Raw genomic sequence first — 20192 nt, forward strand, 5'->3', positions numbered from 1 at the left:
CCTTTTCTCAGTCCTAAATTTCTTGGCAATCAGTTTCATAAGATTATGAGAGGTTTCTAGTGTTATGAGAGAGGATAAAAAATTTTCTCTGTCAACTCTCTTTCAACATTTTTTCCTACTGAAGCTCAGTTGAAACCCCTTATTCCTAAGGAAATTTGTTAAGAAATGTTAACAAAATATTGTTTATTGACAGCAGAAACTTTTGTGGGAATATATGAAAAATTATCGGCAAAAGTCAACAATTTAAAATTTTTAAATCAATTATCTACTGATAAAGAGATCAGCTAGGCACAGATTTTGGCAATGAAGAAGCCCCTCTCTGTACCTCAGCAAGTTCAGGAACTTTCATTTGAAAATGTTGCTAAATTAAGGGAGAGTAGTGTGTTTGAGCCAACACAAATTATGTTGCATATCATCAAGAGCATATCCAAAAGCACTGGATTAATTATGATGAGATAAGAGCATCTTTAAGCAGATTACTGCAATGTTCAGTTTCAGGGGTGGATTTGAAAAGCAGTGGAGAAATTACCAATGTATTTGCAGCAGATATAGCTTTGCAAATCAAAAAATGTTCATACCGTATGCCATGTGTCCTGAACACCTCCGGCTTTCTCAGTAAGGATTTCAATCAGCTGCTGAGTTTCGCCTTCCCCAAAAACCATGTTGCTAATTGTGGAAATCAAGGTCTTGTAAGGGAGGTAAAGTGTGCTCTCAACATCTGCAGTAACTACAGAGAGAAGGGGCAGGCAGAATAGTAGGCTAAGAATGTAAAAGTCACAGAAAAACATCCTTTAAAAAATTTGAGGTTTTTTTAAAATATAAGATTTTCTTTTTAATTTAATAAATTTTACAAATTTTAAGTAAATAAATATCAACAAGACTATTTCACAGAAAATTTAAACAATGCAGTAAAAATATGAGCATTGTGAAAAAAGGAAAAAAGGAAAATATGAGCATTTTGAAGGATCATATATGGATTTGTGAAGGGTAACAATGATATAAGACGATACCAACTATTGATAAAACTATCTGGGGAAGTCCCCTGAGAAATATGAAGTTGTGTTAATATGTCCATCAGTGCAATGTTCCACAGGCATTCATATCTGTGTAGGGTAATATTAGATGTGCAGTGGTATATAGGCAAAAAGGTTTTTGTAATGTTCTTTGCCTCCCTAATAAATGATAATAATCTTTATTTGTTAGCCACCCCATAACAAATTGTTCTCTGGGTGGCTTACCACACAACATTAAAACGAGATTAAAAGACATTAAATCATTACCAAAAAAAACGGGCGAGGGGAGAAAAATACAAAATACAATTGTTTTTTAGAAACAATTCTCAAAACATTTTTAAAAGGTCAGTCACTATCACATCAATTTTTTTAAAAAAAAAATTAGAATTAAAATTGGAAAGGCGTGAGTGAACAAAAATGTCTTTATCCGGCATCTAGAAGAACAAATTGATAAAGCCAGGTGAACCTCACTGGAAAGGCAATTCCATAAATGGGATGCTAGTTGCAGATAAAGGTGTGCACTAATCAGATTCAAATCCTTGAATTGATTCATTGAAAATAACTGGCTTGAATCTATTCAAGTGATTTGAGCACCATTTTGAGGTCCATTTTGGGGGGAGAGCAAGAAAAATAGGCATCAAAATGGTGCTGTTTTTCCAGGGAGAGCTGGTATACCAATTGGGATCGGAGGATAGACAAGACCTCTGCTTCAGATTTAGCATGTTAGCCCGCCTCAGAGGACTGGTCTACCCAGAAAACCAGCGCCAGCTCTACTTCGTTTCCAGGTCACAAAAAATAATAGTTCCTCTTTCTTCCACAATCTAGAAAACTAAATCTGGAAAACAAGCACTAAGAGAAAAAGTTAAAGGAATGGAATATCTTCCAAGGCAGACAGATGAAAAGCCCTCCAAGGCAGGTGAGGCATGCAGATAGGCCAAGTCAATTGGCTAAACTTTCAGAGGGCTGGTCCACCCACTGACCCCAACTGGTGGACAGGTGTCCCCAGAAAAACAGCGCCAGCTCTACCTAGCTCTGTTAGGCTGCATTCATAGTTTCCAGATCAAAAAAGTAATAGTTCCTCTTTCTTCCACAATCTGGAAAACAAAATCTGGGAAACAAACACTAAGAAGAAAAGTTGAAGGAATGGAATATCCTCTGAGTTGGGCAGATGTGCCAAGTCCAGAGCAAGGGCTGGTCTACCCACCAAACCCAATTGTTAGACCAGCTCTCCCGGAAAAAGTGTCATTTTGAGGCCTGTTTTCCAGCTCTCCCCAGAAAAAAAAGGCCTCAAAATGACATTCAAATCACTCAAATCAATTTAAGGAGAAGCGGGGGTCATCTATTCGACCTAGAATCAGGCCTTCTATTTTAAGGGCGACTGGATTTGAGGTCAAATCACTCAAATTGCCCCATCTGACTTGAATTGATTTGAGGTCAAATTGAATTGCACATGGTTGCAAGTTGTGTCCCAGTGATGCTGTTCTTTCTGCAAAGACTGCCACTCAAAGTCCACCACATGTGGAATAATCTCCCCAAATTTCCACACTTTTCTCCAACATCTGGGAGATTAATTGAGGTAAATACTGCCCAAAGGTGCTGATGAATTTCAGTTGATTTATTCAGCATGTCTTTTTGTTAGTACATTTTCAATGGGTTTTTCAGTATTGCCTTATATGTTTCGAGCCACAAATGCTCTTCCTCAGAGGCAATTCTAAAAAAACAATATACACATTATTACAAGGAGTTTGTATATATGTAATATGATAAATGTAAAAGTTAAAATTATCAGAATATAAACATAATGTAGTATAAATAAAATCAATCATAGCACAATAGATTATCCATCCAAACATTAAATAAATAATAAATGTTTTATGCTTTCACAGTGGTGTAGTTGCAAATTCAGAAGTGCAGGCAGTAAACATTCCAGCCCACATAACTGCACCCATCCAGCAGCCCTGCCCCATATCCACACCCCTATTGCAAAAACAAACAACTCCCCCAAGCAAATGACCACTTTATATTATTTGTATTTTAAAGTGCAGTTTCATTGTTTTATGTGACTCTAAGTGACTCTTAGAATTCTAGCAAGGTCATGGGACAAATCATCAGTTTTCTTATTTCTTGAGCAATATACCATTTTGAGAACTTTTTGTTGAAAAGTGCTATCAATAAAAATTATAATAATGATTTATAGTTGGCTGGGACCTTAGTTTTTAAGAGACGAGCTGGAATTTAGAGGGGCATACAGACAGACAGATCATCATCATACTTTATTTACGGTCTTTGACCAGAAAAGAAATAAAAATCTTTACATAGTTAAAAGGAAAAATATTAATAGAAAGTCAGTTACACATAAATGTAATACATTTAGGGGCATACATGCATGTCCTTTCTGTATGTGATTCCCACCCCCGCTAGAGTTGATTTCAGTCTTTTGCAGACTTCTCTCTCAAGTCATTGGAACATAGGAAGCTGCCATATACTGAGTCAGACCATTGGTCTACCTAGCTCAGTATTGTCTTCACAGACTGGCAGTGGCTTCTCCAAGGTTGCAGGCAGGAATCTCTCAGCCCTATCTTGGAGAAGCCAGGGAGGGAACTTGGAACCTTCTGCTCTTTCCAGAGTGGCTCCATCCCCTGAGGGGAATATCTTTCAAGTGTTCACACATTTAGTCTCTCATTCAATTGCAACCAGGGTGGACCCTGCTTAGCTAAGGGGACATGTCATGCTTGCTACCACAAGATCAGCTCTCCTCCATCTAAGTCATCTATGAGCAACATACAGATTTGGCACATGCAGCACTTGACCACTGAATAAAGATCTGCCTGGGGAAGTACCTGCTCACATGGAACCCGTTTCTCCTTGGAATGAACAGAGAAGCCATTGTGAACAAGAGATGTCAATGCATTGACTAGAGCACCCTAACTCCCCCTACCCCAATTTTTTTTAATAGCTCCACCAAGGTGATTTGTGTGTTTGCAAAATACTTTAGGAGACAACTGTATTTTACACATTTCAAATAGCCAAAGGACAGAAAGTGTGTCATGCTCCTACCTTTGGATAGTGAAGAGGACGGCGGCATTGGCAACCTTCCAACAGAGCAACAGGAGGAGAGCTCACCTGTTGGGCCAAAGGAAGAAACAGAGGAAGGCCAAGTTGGGACTGCAGCTCCAGGGGGGCTGTCAGAGGCGGCACCGGAGAAGCAGGGTGCAGAGCCAAGCCCAGAGCCGGAGAGCGTGCAAACAATAACACCCCAACAAAGGAGATATGAGCAGCGACAACGACAGCTGAAAACACTTAGATGGAGCAAGAGATTGCTTAACAAACAAAAAAAATGCTGAATCATTGGCAGCTGATTGGAGGAGGAACCCAATTAGTCAAAGCACTATAAATCAAGGACAGCAGGCAGAGAATGCTGCTGGAAGCAACAAGTCTGTTTTGAGCCTGCTGGAGCTGAGCCTCAGTCTCTCAGAGGAAACCCCAGCTTCATGTTTGGCCTCTAGAGACCCAGGCTTTTCCTGATTCTACTCTGCTACCTGACTGAGTCCTGACAACTACCCTAGCAGCAACATGCCCCTGGGGAACATCTTGCACTCCTTTTGCTCTGGACCCGTGCTATCTGTTGAGTGGACTGAGTTTGCAGGGGAGACTGTTTGAACCTGATACTTTGAGTAAAGTTTATCCTGTGTTTTCTTTGCAGACCAGAGAGGATGCTGAGGGACTTCCAGCGGCCGTGATGGAGACCTTGACACCAGATGGACAGGCTATTGACAAAGTGGGACCTAAGGCAGATACTGGGATTACAGTATAGCTTCTTGTGCAGCATTTTTTCCATTGAACTTATTTTGTAGCTAACTACCAAAAATCCATTAAAAATGCAGGAGAGTCTAAAGAGCAGTTTGGGAGCTCTAGGGTGGTGTGTCATGCCACCCTTTATGAACATTAAACTCAAGGAGAAAAATCTAGGAAGATATATCATGATTGAAAGCCAATACAGATGCACATCTGTTTGTGGATGTACAGCTGCACTGCAATCTCACCAGGACAGCCTGTTCGATTAATCTGTTGAGGAAGGAGAGGGCTCATCTTCATCTAGACCTACTTAGAGGCTCTCTTGACTTTATGGCATTAATTACAGCTTTACAAATATAAATCACCTTTCATAAAGCTGGTAGGCAATATCTCAGTCACAGAATGCTACTCCTTTTCTCTGGCTGCTCTGGTCACGAATTAGTTCAAACAGATACAAAATGCATCCCTAGAAGGCATCACTACTTCATAGTGGAAGGGGGCTGAGGGATAATAAATTGAAGCTGAATCTAAACAAGACGGAAGTACTTATAGAAAGGAGTCATAATTCAAGGGATGTGATAGAACTTCTTTTTCTGGATGGCATTACACTCCCTTAAAAGGAACAGGTAGGGAATGCTTCTGCACCCAGGCCTCACTCTGGTTTCTCAAGCTAAGGCTATGGACAGGAGTTCTATCAGCTTTAGTTAATATGACAGCTATGTCCATTCCTTGAATATAATGATCGCAAAACTGTGATGCATTCACTGGTAACCTCTAGGCTTGGCTACAGCAATGAGCTCTACGTAGGACTGCATTTATAAGAACATTTATCCGAATCCAAGACAACCCTGAATTTAAGACAGGTTATACCTGTATTTATCCAAGAGAACAGAGAGAAAGCTAAGCTGGGAGGGGCCTATGTGTTTGTTTCCACCTGGAAGCTTCAGTGAACTCATACTATCCCTTGCCCTGCAGGTAGGGTAAGGTAAAGTGTGCTGTCAAGTTAATTTTGACTCCTGGTGCCCACAGAGCCCTGTGATTTTCTTTGGTAGAATACAGAAGGGGTTTACCAATGCCATCTCCTGCGCAATATGAGATGATGCTTTTCAGTATCTTCCTATATCACTGCTGCCCGATATAGCACCAGCAGCGGGGATTTGAACCTTCTGCTTGTTAGTCAAGCACTTCCCTGTTGTTCCACTTAAGGTTACTGCAGGTAGGGGTAGGGGACCTTTTTTGTATGGGATGGTATAGAAATGTGAGAACGAATAAACATAAATAATACTTAAAAAACATTTTATCCCGCTCTTCCTCCAAGGAGCCCAGAGCCATGTACTACATACTTAGGTTTCTCCTCAAAACAACCCTGTGAAGTAGGTTAGGCTGAGAGAGAGGTGACTGGCCCAGAGACAGCCAGCATGTATCATGGCTGAATGTGGATTTGAACCTGGGTCTTCCCAGTCCTAGTCCAGCACTCTACGGCACAAGCCTTTGGCGAGAACCTGGGGCACAGAAGCTGAAGAGGAGCAGATTGCTGAGAAACACCTGGGGTCTGCAAGAAGGGCAGTGAAGATAATATGCCTCTCCAAGCAGCTCCAGCCACTGAACACCACATTATGGTGCGTGCAGGAAACCATTTCCAGTGGTCTGTGAAGTGAAGGAGACTTTGCTTTTGGTTGTACTTGGAGTAGGTTTCTTCTCCTGTGAGTACAGTCTTTGTACTGCCAACTAGAGGCTGTGGATACTTGAGATCTGCAAGGAAGATGGCAATAACAACAAGTCTCTTTGAAGCAGCTTAGTCTACTAAGCAATACACTGAGGTGTGAGCAAGAGCTCACTTCCAAATTATTTGGGCATTAAGTTGGCCTTTCTTTTGGCAGAACTTGAGGTAATGTATTATGTTTGTGAGTCTCTCTCTCTCTCTCTCTCTCACACACACACACACACACACACACGATAGGTTGGAGTATACTGTCATTGTCTTGTGTTTCACTACATATAGCACTTTGATGGCAGAGAAATAATAATAATATAAGTAATTGTAAGCCCACTGGAAACTTAAACTATTTGCCGAGTATTATATGGAATATTTTTAAAAGCAAGGATATTTCACAGATTTTGTATTTAATGACATGAAAAAAGCTGGATGTAGAGAAGAGCGAGAAGAAGGATATGATAGCAAAACTTTGACAGTTGGTTTTAAAAAGTTGTTGACAACAGAATTAAAGTGATTAGAAGAACAAATCGCTCATGAAATGTGATACAGACAAAATAATGGAGAAAAGGTTTACAGAACAAATTAAGAGTTTAGAAATGAGGTTGGAAAACAAATTTTAAAACTGGGATGACAGGTTGGAAAGCATTTTAACTGTGCTGAGAAACTTCTAGCTGTACTAAGAAATAGTGGTGTGCACGGAACCGCACCTCCGTAGTCCGGCACTGGGGAGGGGGGCTCTTTAAGGGCAGGGGAGGATGTACTTATCCCTCCCGCCGCTTTGTCCCCTCCAGTGCTCCCGTTTTTTAACGCATTTGGGGCAGCAGGGTACCTTCCTGCTGCCCATTCCCCCGTTCATTAGTAAAAGGCTTCAAAAGCCTGACTGCGTGTGCACACATTGCGCACCAATTCCGTGCATCGTGTGTGTACGTCGTGCATACGCACGGATGTGACGTGCATGTGCAGTCAGGCTTTTGAAGCCTTTTGCCAAGGAACAGGGGAAGGAGCGGCAGGGAAGTATCCTGCGGCTCCAAATGCGTTAAAAAATGGGAACGCTGGAGGGGGGAAATGACTGGAGAGGTAAGTGCACCCTCTCCCACCCTTAAAGCCCCCCCACCCCGCTATCAAACTGCCGAACTGGCCCCAGGTCCGGACTGGTCCGTGAACATCCCTACTAAGAAACTTGAGGATTATGGAAAGAAAAGGGATGCTGTAATAATTAAGCCAACAGAGCAAGAATCCCAAATATAGGACAACAAAACAGATCCATAAACATAAGGCTGAATTGGATAAGCAAATCCTCATAGTAGAAAAGATGAAGGATGGATTAGAGGAAGTACAAAAACATTGTCAAATCCATAATCTTAAATTTAGGGGTATTGCAGAAACTATTACAAACTAGCTGATCCCCCACAGAGCATCTGTGCGGCAGTACACTCCCCCCACCTTCAGGCCCAGTTTGTTCTCCCCTCAACTTTCTGCCCCAGCCTACCCGCCGCAACCTTCTGCCCATTGGCCCATCCTCCTCCCATCCTGCTCCTCAGAGCAGCGGAGCTTCATCTGCCACCTGCCCTCCTCCCGCCACTTGCCCTGCTCTGTCCCGGCCACTTGTTGCTCGTCACCCGTCCTCCTGGCAGATCCTTGCCCACCGCCTGTCCTCCCGCCACACGTCCTTTTCCATCCCGGCGTGTAGCGTGCTTGAACTCTCACGGGATCTTGCGGCCCATCCCCACACATTCTGGCTTAGAGAATGAATTAGATAGATAGATAGATAGATAGATAGATAGATGCTGAATTACTTACTTGGAGCAGGCCCTCAAAGATTATTTAGAACTAGAATCAATTTGCTATGGGTTTAGAGACAGCATTTAGAATTGGCTCTAAGATTTTAAGATAGATTTTCTGTCTTTACAATTAGATAAGCTAAGAGATGTGATAGTTATGTTCATCAGTTTAAGAGTGAAAGATGCAGTTTTACAAAGATCTTGGAAAGGGGAAGACTCTTAACTGAAAGTCATGAGATACTGATCCTGGAAGTGCCCATACCCTGAAATCTTGAGTAAAAGGAGGGAATTTGGCTTTTTGGCACAGAAATTACAACCAGAAGGTATAAAGTATAGTTGTAGTATCCCATTTAGACTTAATGTGTATATCAACTATGACTGGATGATAAACTATTAAAAATTATAGAAGTGGCATTCCAATAATTTGGAGAGATACCGTAGTGTGGAACCTCTAATAATAATGAACTAATGAATTGTTGTCTTGTTTTTTATGCTTGGTGTTTTTATTGCTTGGTGTTTTTATTGTATGTTTTAATTTTTGTAAACCGCCTTGGGGTTTTATTTTAACGAAAGGCAGTATAGAAATGTAAAAATAAATAAAATAAAAATAAATAAAATTAATGCAGATTAATTTCTTCACTTTGAATATGAAGAAATGTGTCTTCCTCCCTGCAAGGCCAGGAGCCTTGCAGCGAGGAAGACAACTTAACATCTGCTTCCCAGAGACAGTTGCCGCTAAGTGGTGAGTGCCTGTGTAGCTGCTGTCAGCCTGCCAGCCCATGTGTCCCCTAATGTGTTGGGCTGTGGCTGCTGCCCTGTGGGTGAGTCTGTGTGGGATCAGAGCCAGGGGGAGTGAGTCAGCAGTTCTTGAGGACTATCTGCCCAGACTAGCCATCTTTCTGGGCTTATAAAAGGGCTGCAGCCCTGTGGCGGTCCTGCCACCGAAGGGGCAACAGAAAAGGGGGTCGCCCCTTTCAGGGAGCCACTTTGGGGAGCACCAAGGGCAGAGGCCAGGAGGTATTTTTTTGGCTTCTGTTGTTTTTCAGTCCTAGGCGTTTCAGATCTGTCTTGGTTTGTCTGGGGATTGAGAGACAGGGTGTGTCCACAGATGGGTGGCTATTCCAGTGGTGGTGGGGAATAGAAGAAGTAAAATTGGCAGGTCAGCGAGACATTACAGAAGAACGGAGGACAGAGCTCTATTAGCTGTTTCCACTTCCTGCTGTCTTGTCAGCACTTTGACCTTGGGGAGCAGTGCCAACCTCCCACAGACTCTCACCTTGCTTCTCTGTAATGCCAGGTCTGTCCAGAAATAGGGGTGTGCACAGAACCAGCTGGCCTGGTTCGGTTCAAGTCCGGACTGGACTTGAACCTGACTGAACCAGTTCGGTCCGGCACCCCCTCAAACCCCCCGTGGTTCAGTCCTGGAGGTTTCACAGATTTTTTTTTTTAAACAACTTTTTTTTAAACTTTCTCCCCTTCAGTGGAGCTTCTTGGGGTGGTGGCGGGGGGGGTCAGCGGAGGTTGCCCCTCCCCCCTCTGTAATCACCTCCTCCAGCCCATTCAGCCAGTTTTTTGGCCCATTTGGGCCTCTGTATTTCTGTGTAGCAGCCATTTTGGACGCTGCTGCGCATGAGCAAATGGCCTCTGAGGCCCTGGGTCATGCCAGGCCTCATAGAGGTCATTTGTGCATGTGTGGCAGCATTCAAAATGGCCACTGGGCAGAAATAGAGGCCCAAACAGGCCGAAAAACTGGCCGAACGGGCTGGAGGAGGTGATTACAGAGGGGGGAGGGGGAACCTCTGCAGACCCCCCACCACCACCACCCCAAGGAACTCCTCCAAAGGGGAGAAGATTTAAAAAAAAATCCCAACCCCACCCAACAATTGGGGGGTGTTTGGTCCAGGGTTGGACCAAACAGGGGGTGGTTCAGTTTGACCCCAAATGGTTGAACCGAACCAGTTCAACGTCCAACACATTCGATGTCGAACCTGTTTCCACATCCCTATCCAGAATAAGTCTGAAACCATCCATGATTTGATTCTGGATGAAGGGGCACAACTGGTATGTATTACAGAGACTTGGCTGGGGGAGGCTGGTGGCCCAGTCTGGTCCCAGGTTCTCCCTCCAGGGTACTCTGTTGAAGAGCAGGTGCAGGGACATGGGCAGGGAAATGGAGTGGCTGTGATCTATAAGAATAACCTCTTCCTGACCAGGATCCCCGTGGAAGTGTCTGACCATATTGAATACATGTAGCTAAGTCTGGGGACCAGGGATAGACTGGGACTTCTGTTGGTGTACCAACCGCCCCGCTGCCCAATGGAGTCCTTAACTGAGCTGATGGTCTTGGAGCTGGAGTCCCCATTGCTGGGGGACTTTAATGTCCACTTTGGGATCAATTTGTCTGGGATGGCTCAGGAGTTCATAGCAGCCATGACAACTATGGGCGTATCTCAAAGGGTCTCGGGACAGTTGCACATTGCTGGTCACACGCTTGATCTGGTCTTTCACTCTGTTTAGGGTGGTATTCTGTGGGTGGGGACTCCTGTGATTTCCCCATTGTCATGGACGGACCACCATCTGGTTAAGGTTGGACTCAGTCACATCCCACCTTCACAAGGGCGTGGGGCCCATTAGAATGGTCCGCCCAAGAAGGTTATTGGATCCAGTAGCATTCCAAGAAACCTTGGAGGGATTTAGTGTTGGCTCTGCTAGTAATCCTGTTGATGCCCTGATGGAAAATTGGAACAGTAAACTCACCAGGGCAGTAGACATGATCGCTCCTAAGCATCTTCTCCGATCCACTTCAAAATTGGCCCTGTGGTATACAGAAGACCTACGGGGGCTGATGTGGTGAGGTACATGACTGGAGCGCAAGTGGAGCAAGATTTGACTCTAATCCGACAGATTACAACATAGTGCACATTTGAGGGGTTTGGATAACTTCATGGAAGAGAGGTCTATCATCAGCTACTAGTCGGAGGGCTATAGGCCACCTCCAGCCTCAAAGGCAGGATGCCTCTGAGTACCAGTTGCAGGGTAGTAACAGCAGGATGGAGGCTGAATCAGTTTCAGTTTGTGATTCGTGAGGATGTGGACAAGGTGCTTGGAATGATGTGGCCTACCACCTGTTCTCTTGACCCTTGCCTGACATGGCTAATACTATCTGGCAGGGAGGACTTCTGGTTCCGATGCTGACTGAGCAAGACGCTTCTCTTGGAGTCTCAGAGAGAAGACCTGCAGAAAGCAACTGGGGGGAATCAACAACCACCCCACACCCCACTGGATTAAAGTGGGAGGCGAAGAAGACTCAACCAGCCCAGAGAAGTCAGCTCCTGCTGCGAAGGGGCACGGGGAAGCTGAGGTCTCTTCGTGCCAATAGAGTGACAAGGCTAGAGTCAAGGAGAGTACTGCAGTGTGGAGTTCAGGTTGTCCTGAAACTAAGCTCAGAAGGGTTGCAACTTCTATCAATCGCCAACAAGTCAAAGGAATTTATTAAGAATCTCATCTAAAAGAACAAGGAAAACAACAACTTGAGAGATAGAACCTTATTTAAACAATGCTTTTTGGATGCCTTTGGATGTCGAGGTATGGTTGAAATATCACAGCCCCACATGGAAAGAGACTAAAACTTTATAAGCATATCTACAGGAGAAGAGGAGCCAAAACTTTGTAGTAGTTTCGAAGAGAGGGATGACTAATGCGCTAAAGTAATCCAAATCTTGCTAAAGTTACTCAAAGTAGCCCAAGTTACTCTATTGTTAGCTCACAATACACCCTAAGTGCAAAGATTCGACGCTAGGGATCACTGAGGTGAATACGGTGAACTTCCAGGAGTTTTGAAGAGTGTGAAGTATATCTCCCACCTTCTTTTGGGCATAGTTGACTTTCAACGTGAGTCTACAAATGCAAGCTTGGGTCAAAGGGAGCCTGTGACTATATTTACAGAGTGAACGAACGGATACATCTTGAGTGAAGAAGAGTTAAAAGAGTCAAAGAGTAAAGTGGAATTAAAGTGGAAATTACACTTTCCCTTTTGTAGTCATAGGAGGTGCATATTGTTTAAAGAGATAATTTTGTTGTAAACATCCAATATGTTACTGTAGACGGTATAGTAACGGTTAGTATATTAGAATGTCTAAGAATAAGAATACTCCAACTGGACCACAAACTTACTGTACAAGGCCAGAAAACTATCAGTGGGAACGATTCCCCAAATGGATAGGTCCACTGGTGAAATTTGGGAGTTACTTCAAACCATTAATAGTAAATTAGACACAAATAACGAATCTATGGTCCATGATATGCAAACTCTTAAAGAGGACATACAACAGATAAGAGCAGATTCACAGGTCTTAAAGCAAGATACTGTATGTTGCAGTTGAATAAGGAGGTACAAGTGATGAAATAAGGGATTATAGACAACTTAAATAAATGTAACAACTTGGAGGAAATAAATTAAAGGATAGTGGAGGATACTAAACAAATTTCCAAAAAAGTAGGTGCTGCAGATCAGGAGATAACGGAGTTGAAAAAGGAAAATGAGGAGTTAGCTGATCAACTTGCAATGTTGCAACTGGTGAAGAGGGAAAAAATGCTTAGAATAAGGGGAATTTCAGAAAGCACAACTCAAAATTTAGCAGATTTGCTGACAAATGAATTAGCCAAACTTTTGCAAATAGATCTACTTAATATGGAAGGACTTATTGAAGATGCCTTTAGAGTAAATGCCACTTCTGCAGCCACCCACAAGGTGCCTAGAGATTGCATAATTCAATTTAATTCAAAATCTACCCAAGACCGTATTATACAAGCCCATTTTCGAAATTAATGGGAAATTAATGGACAAACAATTATGGTGATGAAAGAAATCCCAAGGAGACTTCTTAGGAAACAAAAAGACTACAGGGATTTGACTGATACTTTAAATCAAAATAAAATCTCCTTTAGATGGGAGTTCCCTCAAGGGGTTGCCTTTACCTATAAAAATAAGAAATATAGATTAACCGAAGACTCTAAAATAAAACAATTTCTCCGCAGGTACAGGAAAGATCTTCAGGTCTCAGGGGATCTCCAAAAGACACAAGGCAATAAATAAGGGGGGGGGGGGGAGTAGCAAAACAAATAAATAGTCAGTATGGAAATAAAATTCTTTTCCTTAAATGTAAATGGTTTAAATACAAAAACAAAACACCAAAAATTTTTCCACAATTTAAAGAAAAGAAAATTAGACTTGATTTGCTTACTGGAAGTGCATATAAGAAGGAGAAATAGAAAATACCTACAAAACAAAGCACTTGGCCAGCAATTTGAAACATTAGATATTAAGGAAAAAAGGAGAGTAGTCTTTTATATAAAAGACTTTTTAGAATCATATAAAGATGATTATGGAAGAGTTTTGATAGTAGAAATAAAGGCTGGAGACTTAAAATATACATTAGTGGGCATATATGCCCCTAATGAGGCAAAAGCAGACTTCTATAGAAAATTGGAAAAGCAACTAACAGAGACAGATAGGCAACGGATTATATTAATGGGCAATTTTAATGGAGTTGTCTCAACGCAGGCTGATAGAGATTCAATAGACTTGAGAAAAAATGATGGGAAATTACCAGAAGCCTTTTGTAATATGGTTGAGCACTTTGGTTTACCTGATATATGGAGAATCAAAAATACAGATGCTAAGGAGTATACTTTCTTTTCAGATAGACATAAACCGCACACGAGAATAGATATGTTCTGGGCTAATGCAGATGTGTTGATAACGATCAAAGATATTGATATATTGCCAAGGATATTTTCTGACCATAATCCTATAGAATTAAAGTGGAAAATTGGAATAAAGAAAAACTATCAATGGAAATTAAACAAGTCCCTTTTGAATCACTCTAAAATTGTGAAATTAGGTTTATAAAAACTTAAAGAATATTTTGGGATAAACCTAAAGGACGATCTACAAACGAAGACTGTATGCGACGCAAATAAGGCAGTGATAAGGGGTTTCTTTATTCAACAAAATGCATACTGGGGAAAAAAAAAAGAGAACAAGGACCTAATCCAGATTCAAATTAAGGACTTGGAAGGGGAACTAATTGGAAAAAAGGTGACCAAACTTTAATACAACAATTAAAGGTATTAAAACAAAAATATTCCATGTTGACGGTGGAGGAGATGGAAAGAAATTTAAAATTTCTAAAACAGATATCTTTGGAACAGGCAAATAAACCGGGTAAATATCTGGCCTGGAAATTAAGAGTTGAACATCAAAAGAATTATATAACGAGTCTGAGTACATCCAGTGGTATTATTAATCAACAGTCAGTAATTAAAAGAGAATTTTATAAATATTATAAGGAGTTTTATCAAAAAAGGAAGGTTGATATAAATAAAGTAGAACAATTCTTACAATTCAGGAATTTACCAAAATTAAACCCTAAACAACGTGAAATATTGAATCTTCCAGTTTCCAATGAAGGATGCTATTAAGTGAGCAAAGGGGGAAATCGCCAGGACCAGATGGGCTCTCTATTATATACTATAAAGCTTTTAGTGAAGTATTATCTCAACCATTACAATGGACAATGAATGAAATTATGATGAAGGGTTGGTTCCCTGATTCACGGAGGCAGGCGACTATTACATTAATACCAAAACCTGGCCAAGATCAAACTCTGGTTAAAAAGTATAGACCAATCTCCTTACTTAATCTCCTTACTTAATAAATTATTTGCTTCTATGCTTGCTAAAAGAATGGAGGGGGTCTTAGTAGAGTTAATTCATAAATATCAGGCTGGATTTCTACCAAAAAGGCAAATAAAGGACAACGTGCGAACTGTTTTAAATGTATTAGAATATTACGGAAAGCATAATGATAAACAACTGGCTATGTTATTTTTGGATGCAGAGAAAGCTTTCGATAACATCTCAATTTATGTTGAAAACCCTGGAAATTGTAGAGTTTGGAGCTGATTATATAAGGGCAATTGGGTCTATATATTCTGAACAAAAAGCAAACATTAAGGTTAATGGAGAACTTACAGATCATTTTAGCACTTAGCAATAGCACTTACATTTATATGCCATAACCAGAGCTCTCTAAGCGGTATAGCTCTCTAAGCGGTATAGCCAGAGCTCTCTCTAAAATTTTTGAATTTTAGTATTCAAAAAGGTACTAAACAAGATTGGCCCCTGTCTCCATTATTATTTACATTGGTCTTGGAAATTATGTGCAGTATGATAAGGGAAGAGACCAAAATACAAGGAGTGTGAATAGGGACACAAAGTTACAAACTTGTCTTGAGTTCTAGTTTCAATGGGGGGGGGGAGGTAAAATACCTAGGAGTTACGCTTACAACAAATAATGCCTTATTGTTTCAAAATAATTATATTAAAATCTGGAAGGAAATAAAGATAGATTTATGTAGATGGAATAGATTGAATCTATCGTTAAGTGGAAGAATTTCTGTTATCAAAATGAATGTTCTTCCTAAAACGCTATATTTCTTCCAGACAATACCAATAATAAATACAATGTCAAGTTTTGATCAATGGCATAAAGACGTAAAGAACTTTATTTGGCAGGGCAAAAAAAACAGAATAAATTTTAAAAACCTAACAGACGACAGAAAGAGAGGAGGGTTTGCATTACAGAATTTTAAGTTATATTTTGAAGCAATATGCCTAAGCTGGATGAAAGAATGGATTATATTTAAAAATCCAAGACTGTTAGATTTGGAAGGATTCGATATAAGATGTGGTTGGCATGCATATCTATTCTATGATAAGGTAAAAGTAAATAAAGACTTCTTAAATCACTATGTTAGGAAAAGCTTATATATGGTATGAATGAAAAACAAACTTGTGTTAGAACCAAAAATTCCACTTTGGGTATCTCCACTGGAAGTTATATCTAGAAAACAGAAAAATATGCAACAGACATGGCCTACGTATTGACAACTGCTTGCTCCCCAAGGTGCAAAATACGAACTTAAAAAACTAGATCTTATGCAGGATTGGAATATTTCTTGGTTTCAGTATCACCAGATTAGCGCCTTTTTCAAGCAAGATTGCAAAAAGGGTTTTAATCAATCAAAGTCAGAATTTAAACAGTTGTGTGACATCCTAGTTTCTAGGATGTACAATCTGTTATTATTGGAAGATACAAGAACGGAAGTAGTGAAAACTTCAATGATTAAATGGGCTCAGGATTTTGGTTATAATATAGACTTGGAGAAATGGGGAAAACTATGGATAGAAGATATGAAATACACTACCTGTTCTAATTTAAAGGAAAATAATCTTAAGATGATGTACAGATGGCATTTAACTCCTAAGAAGTTGGCTTTAATTTACAAGAACATGTCAAACAAATGTTGGAAGTGTAAAAAAGAGGAGGGTTCCCATATACATTTATGGTGGACTTGTAATAAGTCTAAAGGCTATTGGGATTTAATATACAATGAGCTTAAGAAAGTGTTTAAAATGACCTTCCCTAAGAACCTATTAGGTATTTATAACAGTTCACTGCCTAGGAAATAATGGATCCTCTTTATGTATCTGACAGCAGAAGCAAGATTGACATTTCATACAAATGGAAAGACATCCATTGCCTGAGTAAAGAGGATTGGATACTTAGAGTTAGCAGAAATGGCAAAGCTAACAGCATTATTAAGAAAGAAATTTGAAGTATTTAAAAGGGAGTGGGACCCTCTTCTTGTTTACCTAAAAACATATAAAATGTATTTCTATCAGGCTTTTGAGTGGTAACAAAAATGTTTTTTAAATGCCCTAGAGCTGACTTTCGTACGATTTATTGGGGGGAGAACGATTAAATTACAGGCAAGACTTGGGTATTGTAACTGATACTTGTTCTAATGATGAGATGAAAGTCCTCTTGTTGTTTTTTTGATTTGTTTGTGTTTTTCTTTCTTTTTTCCTCTTTTTTTCTTTTTGTGCGTGCATGTATCTTATGTTGTGAAAAACTGAATAAAAATCACTTTAAAAAAATACTATCTGGCAGGGAGACTGTTGCTGAAGGCCTAGTAGAGATCCTAAATGTTTCTCTGAGGGAGGGCAGCATGCCTCCTTGCCTTATGGAGACAATTATTAGACTTCTTTTGAAGAAGCCTGTGTTGGATCCCTCAAAGTTAAGCAACTATAGGCCATCCGTAGTTGGGCAAGGTAATTGAGAAGGTGGTGGCCTCCCTACTCCAGTCTTGGATGAAACTGATGATCTAGACCCGTTTCAGACCGGCTTCTGGGTGGGCTATGGGGTGGAGACTGCCTTGGTCGGCCTGAGGGATGATCTCCAATTGGGAATGGACAGAGGAAGTATGACTCTGTTGGTCCTTTTGGACCTCTTGGCGGCTTTCAATACTATCAACCATAGTATCCTTCTGGAACATCTGAGGGGGTTAGGCGTGGGAGGCACTGCTTTGCAGTGGTTCCATTCCTACCTCTTGGGCAGATTCCAGATGGTGTCTCTTGGAGTCTGTTGCTCTTCAAAATCTGAATTTCTGTATGGTGTCCCTCAGGGATCCATATTGTCTCTGACGTTGTTTAACATCTACATGAAACCACCAGGAGATTTGGTGCGGGGTGTTATCAATATACTGAGGACATCCAAATCTTTTTCTCCATGTCAACATCATCAGGAGAAAACATAATCTCCCTAAATGCCTGCCTGGAGGCAGTGATGGGCTTGATGGGAGATAACAAGCTGAGGCTGAATCCAGATAAGACAGATACTTATTGTGTGGGGTAACTCAGGAGATGATTTTGATCTGCCAGTTCTGGATAGGGTCATACTTCCCCAGAAGGAACAGGTACGCAGTCTGGGGGTGCTTCTGGACACAAACCTCTCCCTGGTGTCCAAGGTTGGGACAGTGGCCAGAGGTGCCTTTTATCAACTTCAGCTGATACGCCATTTCTTGAGATAAATGACCTCAGAACAGTATTACATCCGCTGGTCACCTCCAGACTTGATTACTGAAATGTGCTCTATGTGGGGCTGCCTTTGTACGTAGTCTGGAAACTGCAGTTGGTCCAGAATGCAGCAGCCAGGTTGGTTGCTGAATGCAGTCCAGACTGAACGGAGCTGGTCTTGTGGTAGCAAGCATGACTTGTCCCCTTTGCTAAGCAGGGACCGCCCTGGTTGCATATGAATGGAAGACTACATGTGTGTCTCTGGGTCATCTTGAAGAGACCATATCACTCCTATCTTAAAAGATCTACACTGGCTACCAATAAGTTTCAAGGCAAAATAAAAGAGCTTGGTTATCTTCTTTATATATAATCTTCTTTATATATAATGCTCCTAGACATCTTTATATATAATTATCCTAGACGTACCCGTGGCTAATCCCATATGTGGCAACTCTCGCAAGAGTTTGTGAGCAGCTGCCTGGGGACGGGGGAGAAAATGGCGGTGGCAGCCGGTCAGCCAGTGAGGGAAAGCGCCAGCCAGACGGGTGGGGAAGAGAAGTGCCAGCCAGTGAGAGAATGCGCTGCCGGCAGGGAAGGGAAGGGAAAGTGCCGGCCAGACCAGCCAGCGAGGGAAACTGCTGGCGAGGCCAGCAGGTGGGCAAGGGAAGTACTGGCCGGTGAGAGAAAGAGCTGCTGGCGGGGGGGGGCGGGGGAGTGCCAGACATTCCAGCCAGTGAAAGCACCAGCCAGGAAAGCGCCAGCCAGGCCAGCTGGCAGGGAAGGGAAGTGCTGGCCAGGGTGGAGGGTGAAAGAAAGTGCTGCGGGAAAGCGCCGGCCAGGCTGGCAGGGAAGGGAAGGGAAAGGCCGGCCATGCCAGCCGCTGGAGGGAAAAGCCTGGGAGGAGGAGAATGGACTGGGGCTGAAGGGGGGTGAACTAGGGGCGCAGATGCTCTACGCCGGATCAGCTAGTAACCTATAAAGCCCTAAACAGCTTGGGCCCTGGGTATTTAGAGAACGTTGTCTTCGCTATGAACCACACTACCCACTGAGATAATCTAGAGAGGTTCATCTGCAGTTGCCACTGGCTTGACTCAGGAATGGGCCTTCTTCTTTGCTGCCCTGAGCCTCTGAAATACGCTTCCTGCTGAAATAAGAGCCTCCCCATCAGTGTTCACTTGCCACCCAGAACAAAATTCATTCTGTACACCAATGAAAAAAAATAATTAGAGAGAAAACTGCTCCCCATCTCTTACAACTTTAAAAAAGGCAGTCAAGACACATTTGTTCACCCAGGCTTTTAAATAGATACTGTTTTAATTGTGTTTTTAAATAGTTTTTATTATTAAAGAAGTCCCAGTTTTAAATTTTAAATTGTTGTAATATTTTAACCTTTTTATTTGTTGTTTTTATTGTTTTGTTGTAAACTGCCCAGAGACTTGCATTTTGGGCAGTATACAAATGTGTTAAATAAATAAAATAAATGTTAAAGGCCTTAATTCTGCTATTAAGAGGAGAAAATTTTCTTGATTGTTGGAAAAGCAAAAAGCAGACGTGATTTTCTTTTTCTTCAAGAAATGCCTATCAAGAAAGGGGATGAGCAATTACTGAAAACCTCAAAACTGGGAGGAGTTTATGAATCACGTCATTTATATTTTTTAAATGATGTGGCAATTCTTCTTAGAGACAACATCCTACAGGCTGAAGATATCTGCCAGGATGAAGAAGGTGGATTTATTATGACGAAAGGCATATCTGTAGGACAGGAAACAACACTTGTGAATGCTTACACTCCAAATATTAGTCAAACATTTTTTTCATGTGTTGATGATCACATTATCATTATCTTTAACAATATTCAAGATAAAAGTTTAGACAGATCTACAGGAGCTAATAAAAAGAAAATTAACTTAACTGCTTTACAAATTCTTCAGTTGTATTTATTTCTACCATTATATTTTAATTGAG

At 41.3% G+C, this 20192-nt stretch overlaps 1 protein-coding gene across 9 annotated transcripts in view; it reads right to left on the reverse strand.

The window, feature by feature from the left end:
• RRBP1 (ribosome binding protein 1) overlaps nt 1-20192 on the reverse strand; it is a 191877-nt gene that overhangs the window by 146829 nt on the left and 24856 nt on the right. For 7 of the 9 annotated variants that reach the window (XM_053246948.1, XM_053246947.1, XM_053246951.1 and 4 more), the window contains exons 3-4: nt 4071-4136; nt 579-727 (exon numbers count right to left, since the gene is read on the reverse strand). In XM_053246948.1, coding sequence (XP_053102923.1) covers nt 579-727; nt 4071-4136 — 215 coding nt within the window. The remainder of the gene's footprint in view (nt 1-578; nt 728-4070; nt 4137-20192) is intronic. The other 2 variants (XM_053246950.1, XM_053246944.1) reach the window with 1 other exon arrangement.

The sequence above is a fragment of the Hemicordylus capensis genome, chromosome 4 (assembly GCF_027244095.1).
Source record: "Hemicordylus capensis ecotype Gifberg chromosome 4, rHemCap1.1.pri, whole genome shotgun sequence".
In the NCBI taxonomy this organism is placed as follows: Eukaryota; Metazoa; Chordata; class Lepidosauria; order Squamata; family Cordylidae; genus Hemicordylus; species Hemicordylus capensis.